General features: G+C 46.3%; 1 protein-coding gene across 2 annotated transcripts in view; it reads left to right on the forward strand.

Annotated features, from left to right (window-relative positions):
- LOC109898167 (E3 ubiquitin-protein ligase PDZRN3-B) overlaps nt 1-20,207 on the forward strand; it is a 138,796-nt gene that overhangs the window by 110,452 nt on the left and 8,137 nt on the right. The window contains exons 1-2 of one of the 2 annotated variants that reach the window (XM_020493023.2): nt 467-1,149; nt 18,308-18,561. In XM_020493023.2, coding sequence (XP_020348612.1) covers nt 1,081-1,149; nt 18,308-18,561 — 323 coding nt within the window. In that variant the 5' untranslated portion in view covers nt 467-1,080. Of the gene's footprint in view, nt 1-466; nt 1,150-18,307; nt 18,562-20,207 lie in introns of those variants that run through there. The other variant, XM_020493014.2, reaches the window with a different exon arrangement.

Genomic DNA, 20,207 nt, shown 5'->3' on the forward strand with positions numbered 1-20,207 from the left:
GGCCACCCGGTGCCCCACTATCAAACCCTAATTGGCATTACAGTTTGGATGGCTGCATGGCACCGGAGCGTGTACCAAGACCCATGCCAGGTCTTGCACACTGGAGCCGTAGCCATTGTCAGCTCAGGTACTGGAAAGGGCAGCTTTTGACTTAGCGTTGCGACACCACCGAGGATGCAGAGAATGGCATGTCACTTACCATCAGTGGCTCCATTGGTTGAAGCTTCCCTCTATGTTTTAGGAAGCTTAAACATTTGATTTGTTTGTTTGTTTGTCCATCTACCCACCCAATAGGAGAAAGAATAGTTTGGCTTTTCCTAAGAAAGAATGTGACAAAGGTCATGGCGAAAAAAAGCCTAAATTGAACCCGGGGCATGAAACATTTCAAATTCCCTCTACTCCTTTGTTTTATGTCAACCTCTTTTGTGAAAAAGCTATAGAGCATTTCTGTGGACTTTGTGTCTAGATCGACATTGGAGATGGATGCCTTTATGTGGCTCCTTGCACATGGGGCTGGGCTCATTGTCACAATGCTAAACCATTCAAATGAAATTCCTGGAATAATTAAGACTGACAACATCTCCTTGCCCCCCCCATAAAAGGAAATCGTGTTTGTTTGCAGTGACTACAAAAATCCTCCATGTCACTCATTTTGTCCCCAGCACAATAGACGTAATTATTGTTAATGAATAAAACTTCCACTAGCATAGTCTGCGGTTAGCTCACCCCATCATATTGGGACAGTCCCTCATGATTATTCAATGAGCGGCTGCTTAATATGCATGAGGGGGTGTATTTGGGCTGAGGAGAGGCGCTGGCTCAGAGTGAGGGAGGGAGTGAGTTAGTGAGAGACAGACTGAGAGTAGAGCGTGCTTACTCCTACTCAGACACACTCAGGACACGCGTGCATGACTGGCTGCACAGCCTTCATGTAAATCCTTTCAGCTAAACCTATTTCCTGGGTGAGTTTGCGAGACGGAGCAGCCTGGTCAGCAGCTCCATGTGAGCCAGCAGCCCAGAGAGAGAGAAAACTTGCCTGGCTGACTGGAGAGCAAGACTGTATGGTGAGATTCCTCCACCATGGGATGCAGCCTCTGTACCCTGCAGAAGCCTGAGGAGCAATACAAACTACTCTATGAAGTCTGCCAGGTAATGTAACCAAGCTACTTCTGCCCTCTTCTGAACGGCTGAACTTTCAGGGCTGTTGAATCACTGCTGATGTCAACTCAAAGTGTAGAGGTTCTACAGATGTTTTGTTGTCTACTGCAATGTTAATGTATTGAATGTGGTGATTCATGGGCATACTTCTGCATTACGTCTTGTAAGTACTGATTTATTCACTAGCTGGGATTCCTTTTCAGTTTGATGTGGTTGTAGAGGTTGTAGATGTGTTGGCTTTGTGTTGTAGTTTGGTGTTTTTCCTTTGCATTGGCCTCTGTGTTGGTTTGATGCCAGTCTGGCTAGGGCAGATTGAGTGACAGGGTTGGAGTATAGTAGAGTGTAGTAGAGTGTTGTTGTGGCTGCCTGGCTGGCAAGCTGGATCCCCACTGGTGTTGCAGTCGTGTGAACTCTGGGCGCGAGGTCACGGAGCGGTGGTGAGGAGGTCTTGATAAAGGAGGACTGAGGGAGAGCTGACAGCTCTCTGAAGGTGTCTGTTAGTGTGTGCTGATCATAACCCACCTCATTGTCAACTGACCCCCGACTCAGCCACTTCTGACTTTAACCCCTAGTTCACTTCCATTTAAAATGTGTTTAACACTAAAGTGCTTAGACTGCAGATGTTTCACTATGATAATAGACCAGAAGTGTTGTATAGGTATTTGATTAATGTAAACAATTGTTTGTTGTTTTGAACAAAGTTCATTCATCAATGAGGAATGAATCATCCCTTGTCCCTATGTTTAGGTACACTGAGTATTACAAAACATTAAGAATACCTTCTCTTTCCATTACATAGACTGACCAGGTGAAAGCTATGATCCCTTATTGATGTCACGTGTTAAATCCACTTCGATCAGTGTAGATGTAGGGGAGTGTAGGGGAGGGGAGGAGACAGGTTATAGAAGGATTTTTAAGCCTTGAGACAAATGAGACATGGATTGTGTATGTGTGCCATTCAGAGGATGAATGGGGAAGACAAACAATTGTGCCTTTGAACGGGGTATGGTAGTAGGTGCCAGGCGCACAGGTTTGTGTCAAGAACTAAAACGCTGCTGGGTTTTTCATGCTCAACAGTTTACTGTGTGTCAACAATGGTCCACCACCCAAAGGACATCCAGCCAACTTGACACAACTGTGGGAAGTATTGGAGTCAACATGGTTCAGCATCCCAGTGGAACGCTTTTGACACCTTGTAGAGTCCATGCCCTGACAAACTGAGGCTGTTCTGAGGTGAAAAAAGCACCCTTGATTTGTATGGAGTAGATATATCTTCAGAAAATAAATGTATTACTAGCCATCAAGCACACATTCCAGTTTTTTTATGAAAGGTAGTTACTTCTGTTCCAGTATACTGTAATACCAACGTTGAAGAAGATCACTTGGACATTGTACAGCCTGGGACATGTGCTCTGGTCACGAAGACCATGATTAAAGGGAATGGTAGAGTGGGGTACCAGGAATAAAAGTGAATGGTAGAGTGGGGTACCAGGAATAAAAGTGAATGGTAGAGTGGGGTACCAGGAATAAAAGGGAATGGTAGAGTGGGGTACCAGGAATAAAAGGGAATGGTAGAGTGGAGTACCATGAATAAAAGGGAATGGTAGAGTGGGGTACCAGGAATAAAAGTGAATGGTAGAGTGGGGTACCAGGAATAAAAGGGAATGGTAGAGTGGGGAACCATGAATAAAAGGGAATGGTAGAGTGGGGTACCAGGAATAAAAGGGAATGGTAGAGTGGGGTACCAGGAATAAAAGTGAATGGTAGAGTGGGGTACCAGGAATAAAAGGGAATGGTAGAGTGGGGTACCAGGAATAAAAGTGAATGGTAGAGTGGGGTACCAGGAATAAAAGTGAATGGTAGAGTGGGGTACCAGGAATAAAAGGGAATGGTAGAGTGGGGTACCAGGAATAAAAGTGAATGGTAGAGTGGGGTACCAGGAATAAAAGGGAATGGTAGAGTGGGGAACCAGGAATAAAAGGGAATGGTAGAGTGGGGAACCAGGAATAAAAAATAATGGTAGAGTGGGGTACCAGGAATAAAAGGGAATGGTAGAGTGGGGTACCAGGAATAAAAGGGAATGGTAGAGTGGGGTACCATGAATAAAAGAGAATGGTAGAGTGGGGTACCAGGAATAAAAGGGAATGGTAGAGTGGGGTACCAGGAATAAAATGGAATGGTAGAGTGGGGTACCAGGAATAAAAGGGAATGGTAGAGTGGGGTACCATGAATAAAAGGGAATGGTAGAGTGGGGTACCAGGAATAAAAGAGAATGGTAGAGTGGGGTACCATGAATAAAAGGGAATGGTAGAGTGGGGAACCATGAATAAAAGGGAATGGTAGAGTGGGGTACCAGGAATAAAAGGGAATGGTAGAGTGGGGTACCAGGAATAAAAGGGAATGGTAGAGTGGGGTACCATGAATAAAAGGGAATGGTAGAGTGGGGTACCAGGAATAAAAGGGAATGGTAGAGTGGGGTACCAGGAATAACAGGGAATGGTAGAGTGGGCTACCATGAATAAAAGGGAATGGTAGAGTGGGGTACCATGAATAAAAGGGAATGGTAGAGTGGCGTACCAGGAATAAAAGGGAATGGTAGAGTGGGGTACCAGGAATAAAAGGGAATGGTAGAGTGGGGTTCCATATGGCTCTTCAAGGTCCAGTCAGTCTACATCCCCTCTGTCCTCAGATGAACCTAATAGGAACAAGCTTGTACGTTAGCTGCTGCTGTTGCTGCTATGCCTAATAAAATTCTGCATGTAGATAGAGTCAGCAATGAAGGACTATCTTTTTTTCATTTTTATTCTTAAAAAAAAAATCTTCTGATGGGAAAGATACACCGATGTGTAGTTTCCTTTGTGGCCAGAAGGGGGTTATTCAGATCAAACATGACCATTCCCTCTAGTGTACACATACTTCTTCATTATCTTCTTCACTATACAATATGATTATTACACTCGTAGAAAAAAGGGTTCCAAAAGGGTTCTTCTGTCCCCAATCTGTCCCCAACGGAGAACCATTTTGGTTCCAGGTAGATCCCTTTTTATTTCCAGGTAGAACTCTTTTGGGGTTTCATGTAGAACCCTATGTGTAAAGGGTTCCACATGAAACTCAAAAGGGTTCTACCTGGAACCAAAAATGGTTCTTCAAAGGGTTTTTCTATGGGGACAGCCGAAGAACCCTTTTAGGCTCTAGATAGCACCTTTTTGTCTCAGAGTGTATATTAATCTTAAACCAGGTATGCACTACCAATGTGTTAATAAGAACACCACTACAGATTTTGTCAGCAGACAAGGCTTTAGCTCCAAGTGTCTCACTCTGACAGACTGGGCTTTAGTCTTATGAGCAGAACCCCAGTAATGTTTTCTAGCTTTGGGTTTTTGTCTCTGTTCTTCCTTGAAGGGCACCAGCTGAGTGTTGTCAGCATATTACATACCCATTTAGTGAGCAGGGTGCTGCTGTGTGGCAGGCTGCATGGTGGCTATTTAAGTGAAGTTAATGAGCAAGCTCTGTGTGGATTTCCCTTATTGTTCCCTAAGAAGCTGTTCTGTTCCCATTAGTGAGAGATGACAGCCCTGGCCCTGTCTCAGTATTGTGTCTGCAAATCACCCTGCTTTGATCATTGCAGGTCTGGTTCAAAATGACTAAAATGTTTTGCCCTGACTGGAGGACTCTGGTAAGGAAGGGGTATGTTTGTGTGATGGTAAATGGATTCTGAGTTTGGGTAAATCAAACAGCTGACGTGATAGGGACCAGACAACCCCATCTTCTTCTCCATTTCATGTTTTCACCCACCAGCCCCCTACAAAAAAAACATGACAGCAAGAAGATGGTACTAGAGGGAGGCAGCGAGTTCCTTTGTTCCTCTCCATCTCCAGCCACAGCCAGGCTGTCATTCTCCCTGTCGATTACTGTTGATTGGCAGGCTGTTAGCTGGCTGTTAGCTGGCTGTTAGCTGGCTGTTAGCTGGCTGTTAGCTGGCTGTTAGCTGGCTGTTCGCTGGCTGTTCGCTGGCTGTTAGCAGGCTGTTAGCAGGCTGTTCGCTGGCTGTTCGCTGGCTGTTCGCAGGCTGTTAGCAGGCTGTTAGCTGGCTGTTAGCTGGCTGTTCGCTGGCTGTTCGCAGGCTGTTCGCTGGCTGTTAGCAGGCTGTTAGCAGGCTGTTAGCTGGCTGTTCGCTGGCTGTTCGCTGGCTGTTCGCTGGCTGTTCGCTGGCTGTTAGCAGGCTGTTAGCTGGTGGAGTCCCACTGTTTGTCTTTTGGCTCCCTCCTTCCCTCCGTCTTGCCCATTACTCCTACCTGGAGGGAGAGCCACCTGACCAGACTGAGCCAGGCAGAGCAGACAAAGCTGCTCAGCTGCTCCGTGTTTCACATCAAACCCTATTCATCAGTGGGAGCTAACCTCAGACTAGCCCATCAGCAACCTTCCCTCCCTTCTTTCCTCCCCAATCACCGAGAGAATGCTTACATGCCTTTCAACTTGATACATCTTTTTGTATTGATGCACCTTGACTTGAATGATACACAAAATAAATAAAGAAGGATGTTGTCAGCCTTGGTTTCCCCGGGCCACTCTGCTGGATAAAAGATTAAGCATCATCTCAATGTGACATTACCAGTAAAGAAAAATATTAGCAATTCGATTAACCTTCCTTGCACTGTAAAACCGTCTGGCTTTTTGCGTAAGTGGCAGCAGGATAGTGGCTTATAAACCATGGGATTGTTGTGTTGTGCAGATTAATTTTGGTCACTCACTCACTGTCCTGAGGAGTGTGCCTCAGGCCGGGGATGAGGTGAGGTTACTTCCTGTTAGAACAGGACCTGTACTGTGACAGGGAGGGTGGTCTCAGGCTTCCAATAATCTGCCAACGTATCTTTAAAATAATTGATTTTCAGAACATTATGTTTATTTTTACTCTGGTTATTTTATTGTCCTACTCCTGTGTCAGTTGGATGTGGGTAAACATTGTCTTTTCACTGCCAGCATATACAGTGGGGCAAAAAAGTATTTAGTCAGCCACCCTTTGTGCATGTTCTCCCACTTAAAAAGATGAGAGGCCTGTAATTTTCATCATAGGTACACTTCAACAGAATGAGGGAAAAAATTCCAGAAAATCACATTGTAGGATTTTTAATGAATTTATTTGCAAAATATGGTGGAAAATAAGTATTTGGTCACCTACAAACAAGCAAGATTTCTGGCTCTCACAGACCTGTAACTTCTTCTTTAAGAGGTTCCTCTGTCCTCCACTCGTTACCTGTATTAATGGCACCTGTTTGAACTTGTTATCAATATAAAAGACACCTGTCCACAACCTCAAACAGTCACACTCCAAACTCCAATATGGCCAAGACCAAAGAGCTGTCAAAGGACACCAGAAACAAAATTGTAGACCTGCACCAGGCTGGGAAGACTGAATCTGCAATAGGTAAGCAGCTTGGTTTGAAGAAATCAACTGTGGGAGCAATTATTAGGAAATGGAAGACATACAAGACCAGTGATAATCTCCCTCGATCTGGGGCTCCACGCAAGATCTCACCCCGTGGGGTCAAAATTATCACAAGAACAGTGAGCAAAAATCCCAGAACCACACGGGGGAACCTAGTGAATGACCTGCAGAGAGCTGGGACCAAAGTAACAAAGCCTATCATCAGTAACACACTACGCCGCCAGGGACTCAAATCCTGCAGTGCCAGACGTGTCCCCCTGCTTAAGCCAGTACATGTCCAGGCCCGTCTGAAGTTTGCTAGAGAGCATTTGGATGATGCAGAAGAAGATAGGGAGAATGTCATATGGTCAGATGAAACCAAAATATAACTTTTTGGTAAAAACTCAACTCGCCGTGTTTGGAGGACAAAGAATGCTGAGTTGCATCCAAAGAACACCATACCTACTGTGAAGCATGGGGGTGGAAACATCATGCTTTGGGGCTGTTTTTCTGCAAAGGGACCAGGACGACTGATCCGTGTAAAGGAAAGACTGAATGGGGCCATGTATCGTGAGATTTTGAGTGAATACCTCCTTCCATCAGCAAGGGCATTGAAGATGAAACGTGGCTGGGTCTTTCAGCATGACAATGATCCCAAACACACCGCCCGGGCAACGAAGGAGTGGCTTTGTAAGAAGCATTTCAAGGTCCTGGAGTGGCCTAGCCAGTCTTCAGATCTCAACCCCATAGAAAATCTTTGGAGGGTGTTGAAAGTCCGTGTTGCCCAGCAACAGCCCCAAAACATCACTGCTCTAGAGGAGATCTGCATGGAGGAATGGGCCAAAATACCAGCAACAGTGTGTGAAAACCTTGTGAAGACTTACAGAAAATGTTTGACCTCTGTCATTGCCAACAAAGGGTATATAACAAAGTATTGAGATAAACTTTTGTTATTGACCAAATACTTATTTTCCACCATAATTTGCAAATACATTTATTAAAAATCCTACAATGTGATTTTCTGGATTTTCTTTCTCATTTTGTCTGTCATAGTTGTAGTGTACCGATGATGAAAATTACAGGCCTCTCTCATCTTTTCAAGTGGGAGAACTTGCACAATTGGTGGCTGACTAAATACTTTTTTGCCCCACTGTATCTTCACATGGCTTCGGTCTTTCCATTATTACAATCCGTGGATCAGACCTCGGGGCCTTTCCGTGTGTGAGTGCATGCATGCGTGCATCTGTCTGTCTGCATGCATGCCCAAGTTCAGGTAGGCATGTGCCAGACAGTGCCATGTGGCCACCTTATGGGAGAGTTCAAAAGGGTGTGTGTGTGTGTGTGTTTGCCCTCATGCCTGTTAAATTAATCCTATGGGGCTGGAGCTGTGGTTGAAGACCGAGATCAGGGTGTTCTGTGTTGTCTGTGTCAGGGAGACCTAGGATGGGATACATTGGGGGATCAGGCAGCAGGCTTGTTTCATCTACTGATAATACACACAGATCCTCTAGATCAGGGTGCCTGGCACACTGCCCACACACACACACACACACACACACACACACACACACACACACACACACACACACACACACACACACACACACACACACACACACACACACACACACACACACACACACACACACACACACACACACACACACACACAGCTCCCTTGGGTTTTATTGATCCTCATCACTCCCTGCTACTCTCTCTATTTCTCACTGTTTACGCACACCTACTGCTCCCAGACAGGGACAGCATCGCTATCCTTCTAGTTAGTTATGGGTACGAATCTCCGGTCTAGTGGGTGTGTCGTCTCTACTAAGACTGACATTTTAACAAAGTTGGTTTAGAAATCCCTGTTGAATCATTTTCTTTGACTCTTTTGAAATTGAGCGCAATAAGCTAAATGCTACAAAAAAGGCTTAACAGATCATATTTGAGTCATGTCTTTTAAACCATCTACTTAACAAAAAATCTTCTGTACTATGCCAAATATGTGAAGATCAGTTATGACATTGATTTCAATGAAGAAACCCTTTGAAAAGCCTCTGTTTAGGAAAGAGTATTAGTAAGCAGCATGAAAGGCAGCCTGAAGGCAGAAGAAGTACAGATAATTACAGCTTTGAGCAGGGCAGGCTAGGTATGGGAGGGAGGGAGGGAGGGAGGGAGGGAGGGAGGGAGGGAGGGAGGGAGGGAGGGAGGGAGGGAGGGAGGGAGGGAGGGAGGGAGGGAGGGAGGGAGGGAGGGAGGGAGGGAGGGAGGGTCTCAGTCCCCCCTCTATGTAAACTTGACCCCTAGAACAGCCTGAACCCCATGCTCAAGCCTCACAGCTGGAAAGGTAAGTGCCATGCAGAGATGCAAGCTCTGCTGCTTTTGTCAGGGCAGTGAAAGTAGGGAGCTGGAAACTGTCTGACAGTCCTGTCTGACCGACGGCTCTTAATCTCTCCACAAGTGGCCTGTAATGGTCCTGGCGCCTGTCTGTGTTTCATAGAAGACCCAGGGCTTAATGAGACCTCCAACACAAGCCCCCCATTCAAGCTCCGATCCAGACGGGAGTTGGCCTCATCAACGTTTCCAATGCTGCTTGACTGTGTCGTCTTTACAGCTCGTTATAGAGGGAGAGTTTGAGTAAAGAAAGAGATTGACACCAACAGATTCCATGCATTTGTGATCTGAGACAGCTGTGAGATACTATTGGACCCCTTGTTGGCAATATTTATCACTTCAAAATATTCTGATATTCAGCAAAAGTATATGAAAATTGAACTTGTTCCAAAAAGACTAAAGCATGTCTTCCTTCAGCTGGACAGAAGAGAATGAGATGAAATATTTGTCCAACATGGCTCTGTCCCCCACTGTCAGGACCCCTGTCATTAAAGCAGCATGACATCTGGAGCTCCAGGATGGCTCTCCCGCTCTTCCTCCCCCTCTCCCCCTCTCCTGGTAATGAGGCTTGACAGAGGCGGGGTGGGGAGACAAAGCGGGCTATGCTGATGGGATGGCTGGAGGAGCCCACTACACTGTGTTTAATAACAGGCAGGTTCACCCTGGTGTGCCTCCACATCTGTTCAACACTGTAGCAGGTGGCAAGCAGCCACAGGGGAGCGCTCCTCCTCGCACCAGCCCATGTCCCCCGTTCCTCCGTCAAGCCTGAGGATGGCACTGAGGAGCACAGACACCATATGTAGATATAACAGCACAAACCACAAACACACTCTGAAACAAGTTATGCAATGCACTAAAGACAGAGAGAGAATTTATTGCCAATCACTATAACACTGCGAAGAAGAAGAAGGTGTAAATGTACCCATAGTGTCAGACATGGAAAAACAACTGATAGACAGTATCATAGCAGTTTGAACTCTCAGTATGGCGTACTTGTACAGTAGATGGTTGGTCATGTTTTGCTGCTTTCTTAGTGGTTATTGTGAATCGTTATTCTTCATTTACTCTCTGGAATGACACAATGTGGTCTCTGGCTGCACTCTACCAGGCCGATAGAAATACAATACTGGAGGTTATAACAATGACATGAAGATTATTACATTTGCCACAAAGGCCCGGCAGTATCCTGAAATAGAAAGACATAATTTGGACCCATATTGGGTCACAGATTACAGTGTGGGAAGACAAATAGACAGACACAGGTGGGACGGTTCCTTTTATGAAGATATAATATTTCCTCAACTGCGTGATTCTGTATGTGGACAGAAACACCCAGAGAGATGAACAATATAAGCCACCTTTCTGCTCAGCTACTACATGTATATTGTCTTGTTCAAAACAATCACCCATTGTAGTGCCAAAAACTATTCAGAATCGTTGTAATGCATTTGGTAGCTACACCTCTTGCTATCAAGTAAATGGGCTTGTGTACTTCTGTTTGCATTTGTTTCTCAAAACAAAACCCATTCCTGCACTGTGGATGGTAACTGTTCATTTACAGTTACACATCTCTTTCATTGGAGCCTTATGTACAAACCCAGAGACTGGTAATGTAGTTGGTAGTGATATGACATGATTAAGAGAGAACCATTCTAGGCCTACCCTGTGAATACCCCAATGTGTCCCCTGTGTCTGTCTGTAATACACTGTCATGAATAAACCATCTCAACAGACAGAGAGAGGGGTTTAAGCACTTATTAAAGCACACCAAGATGCGGGGGCCATTTTGCTAGAGGGTCATTATTCCTCATTATGTATCTGAGCTGCTATTCACCAGGAGCCCCTCATTGACAAGGCTACCACACACAGGGCTATCGCAGACAACCCTGAGGCAACGGCTGAGGACAGGAACAAGTACAACAAGTCCCGTTAGGATCTCTGCAGAGTCATCAAAACGAACAAAAGGACAATATAGGAATAAAACGTGTGGTGATATTACACAGGCTCCGACGGCCGTGGCTGTGGCAGCAGTTACTACAGTCCATTACGGAGCCTTGATCTGCCCAACCATACCTCTCTACCAGACGAATTCAACACATTTTATGTATCAACAATAACACCCACCGAACCAGAGGACTGGGTGATCACTGGCAAGGCCACGGGGCCTGACGGTATTCCAGGGCGCGTTCTCAGAGCACACGCAGATCAGCTGGCAGGCATATTCACGGTCATTTTCAACATCTCCTTGTCCCAGTCTGTATTCACCATATGTTTTAAGATGACTACCATCATTCCTGTTCCCAATAACTCGAAGGCTTCATGCTACAATGATTACCGCCCTGTAGCACTCACATCTGTAATCATGAAGTGCTTTGAAATGCTGGTTATGGCACACATCAACTCCATTGTTCCAGACACCCTAGACTCACTCCAATTTGCATACAACCCCATAGACGACGCAATCTCAATTGCACTCCACACTGCCCTCACCCACCTAGATAAGAGGAATACCTATGTGAGAATACGGTTCATTGACTACAGCTTAAGTGTTCAACACCATTGTCCCCTCAAAATCTGTCACCAAGCTTAGGACCCTAGTACTGAACACCTCCTTTTGCAACTAGATCCTGGACTTCCTCTGCAATGCTCAACACGGGGGCCCCACACGTTGTGTGATCAGGCCTAAGAAAGCCTACAGGGAGGAGGTCAGTGACTTGGCAGTGTGGTGCCGGGAAAACAACCTCTCCCTCAACATCAGTAAAACCAAGGAGCTGATAGTGGATTACAAGAAACAGGGTGGCGAGCACGCCCCCATCCACATCAACTGCAGTGGATCGAGACCTTAAAGTTCCTCAGGGTTCAAATCACTAAGGACTTTAAATGGTCCACACATACAGTCGTGAAGAAGGCTCGACAGCGCCTCTTCCCCCTCAGGAAGTTGAAAAATTTGCATGGGCCCCTCAGATCCCCAAAGTTCTACAGCTTCACCATTGAGAGCATCTTGACTGGCTTTATCACTGCTTGCTATGGCAACAGCACCGCTCTTGATCGCATGGCGCTACAGAGGGTGGTGAGGACAACCCAGTACATCACTAGGGTCAAGCTCCCTGCCATCCTGGACCTCTATATCAGGCGGTGTGAAAGGAAGGCCCGGAAAATCGTTAGACTCCAGCCACCCAAACCATAGACTGTTCTCTCTGCATGGCAAGTGGTACAGGTGCATCAAGTCTGACACCACCAGGCTCCTGAACATTTTCTATCCTAAAGCTATAAGACTGCTAAATAGCTAACAAAATGACTACAAGGACTATCTGAGTTGACCCTTGTATTTATTTTAAAAAATGTCACTATGCACACTGTCTCTATGCACACAACTCTACACACTCACGCACACTGACACTCCAACACACACATAAAATGCATGCACACACACTCGCATTCAATCATCATATATGCTGCTGCTACAAAAGTATGTGGACACCCCTTCAAATTAGTGAATTTAGATATTTCAGCCACACCCATTGTTGACAGGTGTATAACATAGAACACATAGCCATGCAATCTCTGTAGACAAGCAGAATGGCCTTACTATAGAGCTCAGTGACTTTCAACGTGGCACCGTCATAGGATACCACCTTTCCAACAAGTCAGTTCTTCAAGTTTCTGCCCTGCTAGAGCTGCCCCGGTCAACTGTAAGTGCTGTTATTGTTTAGTGGAAACATCTAGGAACAACAACAGCTCAGCTACTAAGTGTTAGGCTACACAAGCCCACAGAACGGAACCACTAAAGCGAGTAGCGCATAAAAATCATCTGTCCACGGTTGCAACACTCCGTATCGAGTTCCAAACTGCCGCTGGAAGCAATGTCAGCACAAGAACTGTTCATCAGGAGCTTAATGAAATGGGTTTTCATGGCTGAGCAGCCTCACACAAGTATAGATGACCATACGCAATGCCAAGCATCGGTGGGAGTGGTGTAAATCTCGCCGCCATTGGACTCTGGAGCAGTGGAAACGCATTCTCTGGAGCGATGAATCACGCTTCACTATCTGGCAGTCCGATGGACGAGTCTGGGTTTGTCGGATGCCAGGAGAACGCTACCTACCCCAATGCATAGTGCCAACTGTAAAGTTTGGTGGAGGAGTAATATTGGTCTGGGGTTGTTTTTCATATTTCAGGCTAGGCCCCTTAGTTCCAGTGAAGGGAAATCTTAATGCTACAGCATACAATGATAATCTAGACGATTCTGTGCTTCCGACTTTGTGGTAACAGTTTGGGGAAGGCCCTTTCCTGTTTCAACAAGGTGCACAAGTGCACAAAACAAGGTCCATACAGAAATGATTTGTCAAGATCGGTGTGGAAGAACTTGACTGGCCTGCAAAGTGCCCTGACCTCAACCCATTGAACACCTTTGGGAGCAATTGGAATGCCAACTGCAAGCCTGGCATAATCGCCTAACATCAGTGGCCGACCTCACTAATGCTCTTGTCGCTGATTGGAAGCAAGTCTTTGCAGCAATGTACCAACATCTAGTGGAAAGCCTTCTCAGAAGAGTGGAGGCTGTTATAGCAGCAAAGGGGGGACCAACGCCATATTGATACCCATGATTTTGGAATGAGATGTTCGGCGAGCAGATGTCCACATACTTTTGGTCATGTAGTGTATATCCTGATGCCTAGTCACCTTACCCTAAAACATATATATCTCTATAACTCCAGTATCCCTGCACATTGTAAGTATGATATTGGAACTGACCCTCATGTTCTTATTTTCATTTATTGTGTGTTTTTGTTCTTCCTTTTACTGTGGGGGCCACCTGGGACCCAGAGCTTTAATTCCCTGTGTGGAGATGAGGATGCCCCAGGTGGCTCCTGTAGCCCTGCTGCGATCCCTGCAGGATACGGCTTGATGCCATTAGTCACTGTCGTTTAAACAGACAAGTTTATTTTGATTGGGTATGTTTGTAGTTTGTGTTCTGGCTTTCTGAGATGATTGAGAGAGGAAGGCATGGGTTACACACACAGCAGCTGTTTCTCTGAGTGTACTACTATATCATCTGACATGAAGCCGTCCTGGGTAAAGGATGGTAGAGCTAACAGGAGATGCTGCCTGCTGGAGTAAAATATGATCCGCTGTCAGTCCTCACAGGGGGTGTGTGGAGAAATGAGCCTGTGTGTGCTGCTGCTGGGCAGCTGGTGGGATTGGTGACTGTGGGCCAGCAGAGGGAGATAGTGAAGGGTGACAGAGCCCTGGGTCCCAGCCCCACTGCCAGTGATTACTACCCCACTGGGTCAATCCCTCACTCCCCTTTTGTTTCCATCTCCTGCTTCACTGTGCAGCAACAGATAGAGGCAGACAGAGTCGGAGACTGCTGTGGTATACTGCCAGCAGACACACTCCACTCCCATCCTCATGTTATCCATGAGGATAACACACAGACTCGACCTCATGGCCAGATGTTCTATCCTGACCAGTGTAAACCAATGTCACACAGCACAGCCTGGTTCAGAGCAATTCTCAGTCATCTCAGTTAAAACCGTTGTTCCAATTGTAAGTAAAAGGTGCTTGTTCCATCAGTGTGGGAAACAAGGAAAGCCCTTCTTGATTAGCACCTTACGTTGAGCTCATTAAGAGGAAAGCAGCAGAATGCCTAAAGGAAGTGATTCTGGGTATTTTATTGATCTACTATGGATAACAGTATATCCCATGCTTATATCAGATTAGGAGAAAGTAATCAGTAGTGTCTTTTTCAGCCTGCCATGCTTATTAGCGGAATTAGTTTCTTTCTATTTGTTCTGTAATCCTCTGTAAACCTGCCTGCTGCAGTAAATAAAGACTGCTGAGTTTTTAACTCAGAAATGTAAAGACTTTCCCCACAGTCAGTCAAAAGAGTAAAACCCACACAAGCCACACACACTCAGAATGAGACCATGAACAAGCTCACCAAGCCGTACTGCTTTTTTGTTGAACATTTTTAAACGTGAAATGAAAGAAGGGATTAACTGTAGTTGGGAACTGAATTAACCCACATTGAGAAAACACTTCCACTGCCACTCAAGCAGCTATAGGCCCCCTGAAACTAAGCCGTCAAGCCTCCCTCCACTCTCTCTATCACGTCAGCCCTTCCTCTCTCTGTTCAAATAAATTCAGACTTTGAAGAATTTTCTTAAGAGGTGTATTGAACCATAAAGACTTTAGAGAGAGAAGTGAGCGCCACTCATGGTCCCTTCTGAACAAGTGTCTATATAAACAGAGGTTTCCAGGGCTCTCCTGCCTACCCACTGTTGAAAGGTACCGTCTTTACCTGGCCATTTCCACTCCATTCACCTCACTGGCTGCATCGCTTAAAGGAAAAGAAACAGTCCTTCTTTAATGATGTACTCTTCTTTAATTAAGAAAGATTAGTTGGAGCATGAACAACTATATAAGAGACAAGTCTAACATGTTGCATTGTATGCCTTGGCTCAAATCTGTAGTTTCCGTAAAGCCTTTTCAATATAATATTTTCATCAATTATACTCAAAGTTCTACACCTCCACTTGGTGCTGTTGACGTTTCTTCCACATGACTTGAGTTCTCTTAAGGCAGCCCACAGCTACAGCCCACAGCTACAGCCCACAGCTACAGCCCACAGCTACAGCCCACAGCTACAGTATTGGGCTAGAATGAAAGTTACTTTTCTCACAAATTGACAGATATGCCTATTTGGCAGCAGGTCAGCAATCAGGGAGAGGCTGATATACACACACACACACACACACACACTACACACACACCTGCTGCCTTCATGCTAACGTCTCAATCTGGATTTATTTGCATTCCATGGTTGTTTGGGGGTGAGTAAGTTTAAGGGAGGGTGGCTGGGCTGGGCTGTTCATTTGTGTTCCTCATTACCTCCAGGACGAGACACAGACAGACATCTCTATCACATGTCTGAGGTCCAACATTCAACTCATTTTATGGCCAATGATAAAATCCAGAACATTTAGTCTGCTGTGTCATGCCATCTCAGAGGTGTATTATTATGCAGAATGCTCCAGCTCTCCTGGAGGGGCCTGGCTTTGTCTCCGGGTCGCTGCCTTCAAGGACAACTGGGATTACAGGGCAAACAGGCCTGTCTGGGAAAGGGACGGCCACACAGACAAGACTCTGCTAACCCAGAGAAATGAACAGAGAGAGACAGAGAAAGCGGTGACAGCGGAACTTTGTTTTTACTTTTTTGTTTATAGCCTGTGTGTGTTTGCCAAACGTCTCCAAAGCCTCTCAGCACTCGTCCTCACATTAATATTTTTTTTATTATTTCAATTTCGTAATGATTCGGCACATCTCTTCTCATTCCATTTTCTCTCAATTATTAAATGCAAATTGTAAATGGAAGTTATTACTTTTGGCCAAATTGTGACGTTGGAGACGAAGTGGAAATTGAACTCATTTGAGATGATCCAATTATCCTCTAGGCTGGGATTAGCGTTAATCCTCTCTGGTTATTAGTGAGCACATAACCTCTTCAAAGTTGAAGTGCACAATGTCCCCTCCTCCTCCTTACACACACACACACACACACACACACACACACACACACACACACACACACACACACACACACACACACACACACACACACACACACACACACACACACACACACACACACACACACACACACACACACACACACACACACACACACACACTCACATCTCAGTGCTCTGTGGTGATGTCTTAGCATGGAGCACATTCTAAGTATTACCACAGAGCACATGGCAATTTACCATAGAAGGTTGGCAAATTTGGCTATTATAATAGGTATTAGATACAAGCACAACCAGACTGGAATCAGAATCCAGGATGGCACACATAATTAAGTCACAGGGACAGGGTTGACATTGCTGCTGTCCCTGTTCTACAGCCTCCCAGTTAAGCCTGAACTTCTGCTGTCAATTAGAATGAGACAAATATGGCAAGAGGAAACAGTAACAGTTTCAACCAATTCCACGCTTTTCAGAAAATGTATCCAGAGAGAGAGAACATGTCTAATGAGCTCCAGAGGTATACACCTGGACATCAGTCTTCTCAGTGAGCCCACAGTGGGCTATCTTGGCCCTGGCCTGTGTTTGTGAAGAGCACGCAGGGGGAGAGGAGAGCGTGGCCAGCCACTGAAACGAGAAGAGCCCCCGGGCTCAGATCCTATCAAAGGTTTCACACGTCCAGGAATCACAAGCAAACAAATTCCAAATGCTGCGGAATTTGAGAGTGGAACTGGCGAAGGCTCTGGGAGAGGCCTGATAAGCCGAGAAGAGAGGCAGGCTGCTGACCCAGGGTGCTGTGCAGCACTGCTAGCAGGAGGACAACCCATCTCGTGTGGTGCTGTCTTTTCTTCCTGACATCTTAATGAAGCTCACTCGTGTTTTGTTGTTTTGGCTGTTCTTTTTGGGGGTTAGGGTTTGGTCTAGGATTTTTGCTCTGGTGAACAGGTAGGCTACACAGTTCTCAGTGCTTTTTCTTTGTCATGTTTTGTCACGTAAAAACTACACGTTTTAATGAAATAATATTGTCCTATACTGTTTTGACTATTATGTAACTACCTAAACAATGCATGTATAACAAACAGTAAATCCCTAATGAGATATAATGACACATCCTCTTCATTATAAGGATTGAGAAGGCAGAGGGGATTGACTTTAGTGGCTCATCCCAATTTAACTAGCTTCTTCTGTGTGACACTGCAGTCTGACCTGCTTCTCAAAATAATCTCCCCAGGTTAACACACTGCAGCAGCCTGGCATAGCAGCTAATCTCTGAGTGGAGGTCAGGTTCTTCTTCTTGATTAATTAAAGAGAGGCTCAGTCCTAATTAACGTCCTATGCTGCTTGGTCATGCTGTGACCCTGTCAAACAGACTGAGGCAGTAATACGTTATCACACGCAACTGTCAAACCGGAATACTCTCCTCCTGGAGTTTTGTGGAAATCCACAGACACAGATCCAGTGATCTGATGGTGTAATCATCTACAATATGATGATATCAGGGCTTATGTAGCATGAGGAGGGATTTTGTATCATCTTGGGGATGTACTGTATCCATCTACTTACAATAAACCCCAGCTTGTGAACATGAGAGATGGGGGAAGCAATAGAGAGAGATTAATAGTGTAATTTAAGTATGTCTCATCCCCTCATTTACTCTCTGTGTGTGTGTTACAACAGTGTGCTGTGTACAAGCAAACTGTCATTTAGCCACTGAAAAAAGAAATACTTTTCAAAGTCAAATCCAGACACCTAACGCTGTTCTTCTATAGTTAACCATATCCTGTCTCATCTGTGTGTGCAGGTGAATGGGAAGGACCTGTCCAAGGCCACCCATGACCAGGCAGTGGAGGTCTTCCGTACGGCCAAGGAGCCCATCATGGTCCATGTGCTTCGCCGGGCCCCCCGCCCCAAACCCTCCATCCCTGCCTCAGACACCGAGGTGGTAGACATCAGCACCCAGACAGACATCACCTTTGAACACATCATGGCCCTCACCAAGCTACCTGCCACCACCCCCACCGTGGCTGTGCTGGAGCAATACCTAATGCCTGAGGAGTGAGTTACAGTACACTGTCCTATCTGCTGGGATAGAGTTAAGGGGAGGGACGGGGTTAAAAGACAAGATGATTCCTTTCTTTATTTTTTTGTCCATTCATGGTCAATGATTGGAAAAGGACTTGATAGGCAAAATAATGTTGTTGAAAACTTACCCGGTCAGTAAAGAAAAGGCTCAGGTAAAGGAAAGATATTTGGATACAGTGTCACTTTGCCAGTTCATTAAAACAGAACCTTCTAACTGAAGTTCATGTGAATGTTACAGCTGTCACTTAGTGACATATCAGGTCCTGCTTAAATGAAGATGGCCTTGTTAATTTGTGTTAGCATATTGAATTACTACCTGTCTGTCGTCCACTAGCTGTGTGTTTGTGTGGCCCAGAGCTCACAGTCTATGTGTGGCCCAGAGCTCACAGTCTATGTGTGGCCCAGAGCTCACAGTCTATGTGTGGCCCGGAGCTCACAGTCTATATGTGGTCCGGAGCTCACAGTCTATATGTGGTCCGGAGCTCACAGTCTATGTGTGGCCCGGAGCTCACAGTCTATGCGTGGTCCGGAGCTCAGTCTATGCGTGGCCCGGAGCTCAGTCTATGCGTGGCCCAGAGCTCACAGTCTATGTGTGGCCCAGAGCTCACAGTCTATGCGTGGCCCAGAGCTCACAGTCTATGCGTGGCCCAGAGCTCACAGTCTATGCGTAGCCCAGAGCTCACAGTCTATGCGTGGCCCAGAGCTCACAGTCTATGCGTGGCCCAGAGCTCACAGTCTACGTGTGGCCTGGAGCTGTGGCCCAGAGCTCACAGTCTATGCGTGACCCGGAGTTCACAGTCTATGCGTGGCCCAGAGCTCACAGTCTATGCGTGGCCCAGAGCTCACAGTCTATGTGTGGCCCGGAGCTCACAGTCTATATGTGGTCCGGAGCTCACAGTCTATATGTGGTCCGGAGCTCACAGTCTATGTGTGGCCCGGAGCTCACAGTCTATGCGTGGTCCAGAGCTCAGTCTATGCGTGGCCCAGAGCTCACAGTCTATGTGTGGCCCAGAGCTCACAGTCTATGCGTGGCCCAGAGCTCACAGTCTATGTGTGGCCCGGAGCTCACAGTCTATGCGTGGTCCGGAGCTCAGTCTATGCGTGGCCCAGAGCTCACAGTCTATGTGTGGCCCAGAGCTCACAGTCTATGCGTGGCCCAGAGCTCACAGTCTATGCGTGGCCCAGAGCTCACAGTCTATGCGTGGCCTAGAGCTCACAGTCTATGCGTGGCCCAGAGCTCACAGTCTATGCGTGGCCCAGAGCTCACAGTCTATGTGTGGCCCAGAGCTCACAGTCTATGTGTGGCCCAGAGCTCACAGTCTATGTGTGGCCCAGAGCTCACAGTCTATGTGTGGCCCGGAGCTCACAGTCTATATGTGGTCCGGAGCTCACAGTCTATATGTGGTCCGGAGCTCACAGTCTATGTGTGGCCCGGAGCTCACAGTCTATGCGTGGTCCGGAGCTCAGTCTATGCGTGGCCCGGAGCTCAGTCTATGCGTGGCCCAGAGCTCACAGTCTATGTGTGGCCCAGAGCTCACAGTCTATGCGTGGCCCAGAGCTCACAGTCTATGCGTGGCCCAGAGCTCACAGTCTATGCGTAGCCCAGAGCTCACAGTCTA

This window comes from Oncorhynchus kisutch, linkage group LG1 (assembly GCF_002021735.2).
Source record: "Oncorhynchus kisutch isolate 150728-3 linkage group LG1, Okis_V2, whole genome shotgun sequence".
In the NCBI taxonomy this organism is placed as follows: domain Eukaryota; kingdom Metazoa; phylum Chordata; class Actinopteri; order Salmoniformes; family Salmonidae; genus Oncorhynchus; species Oncorhynchus kisutch.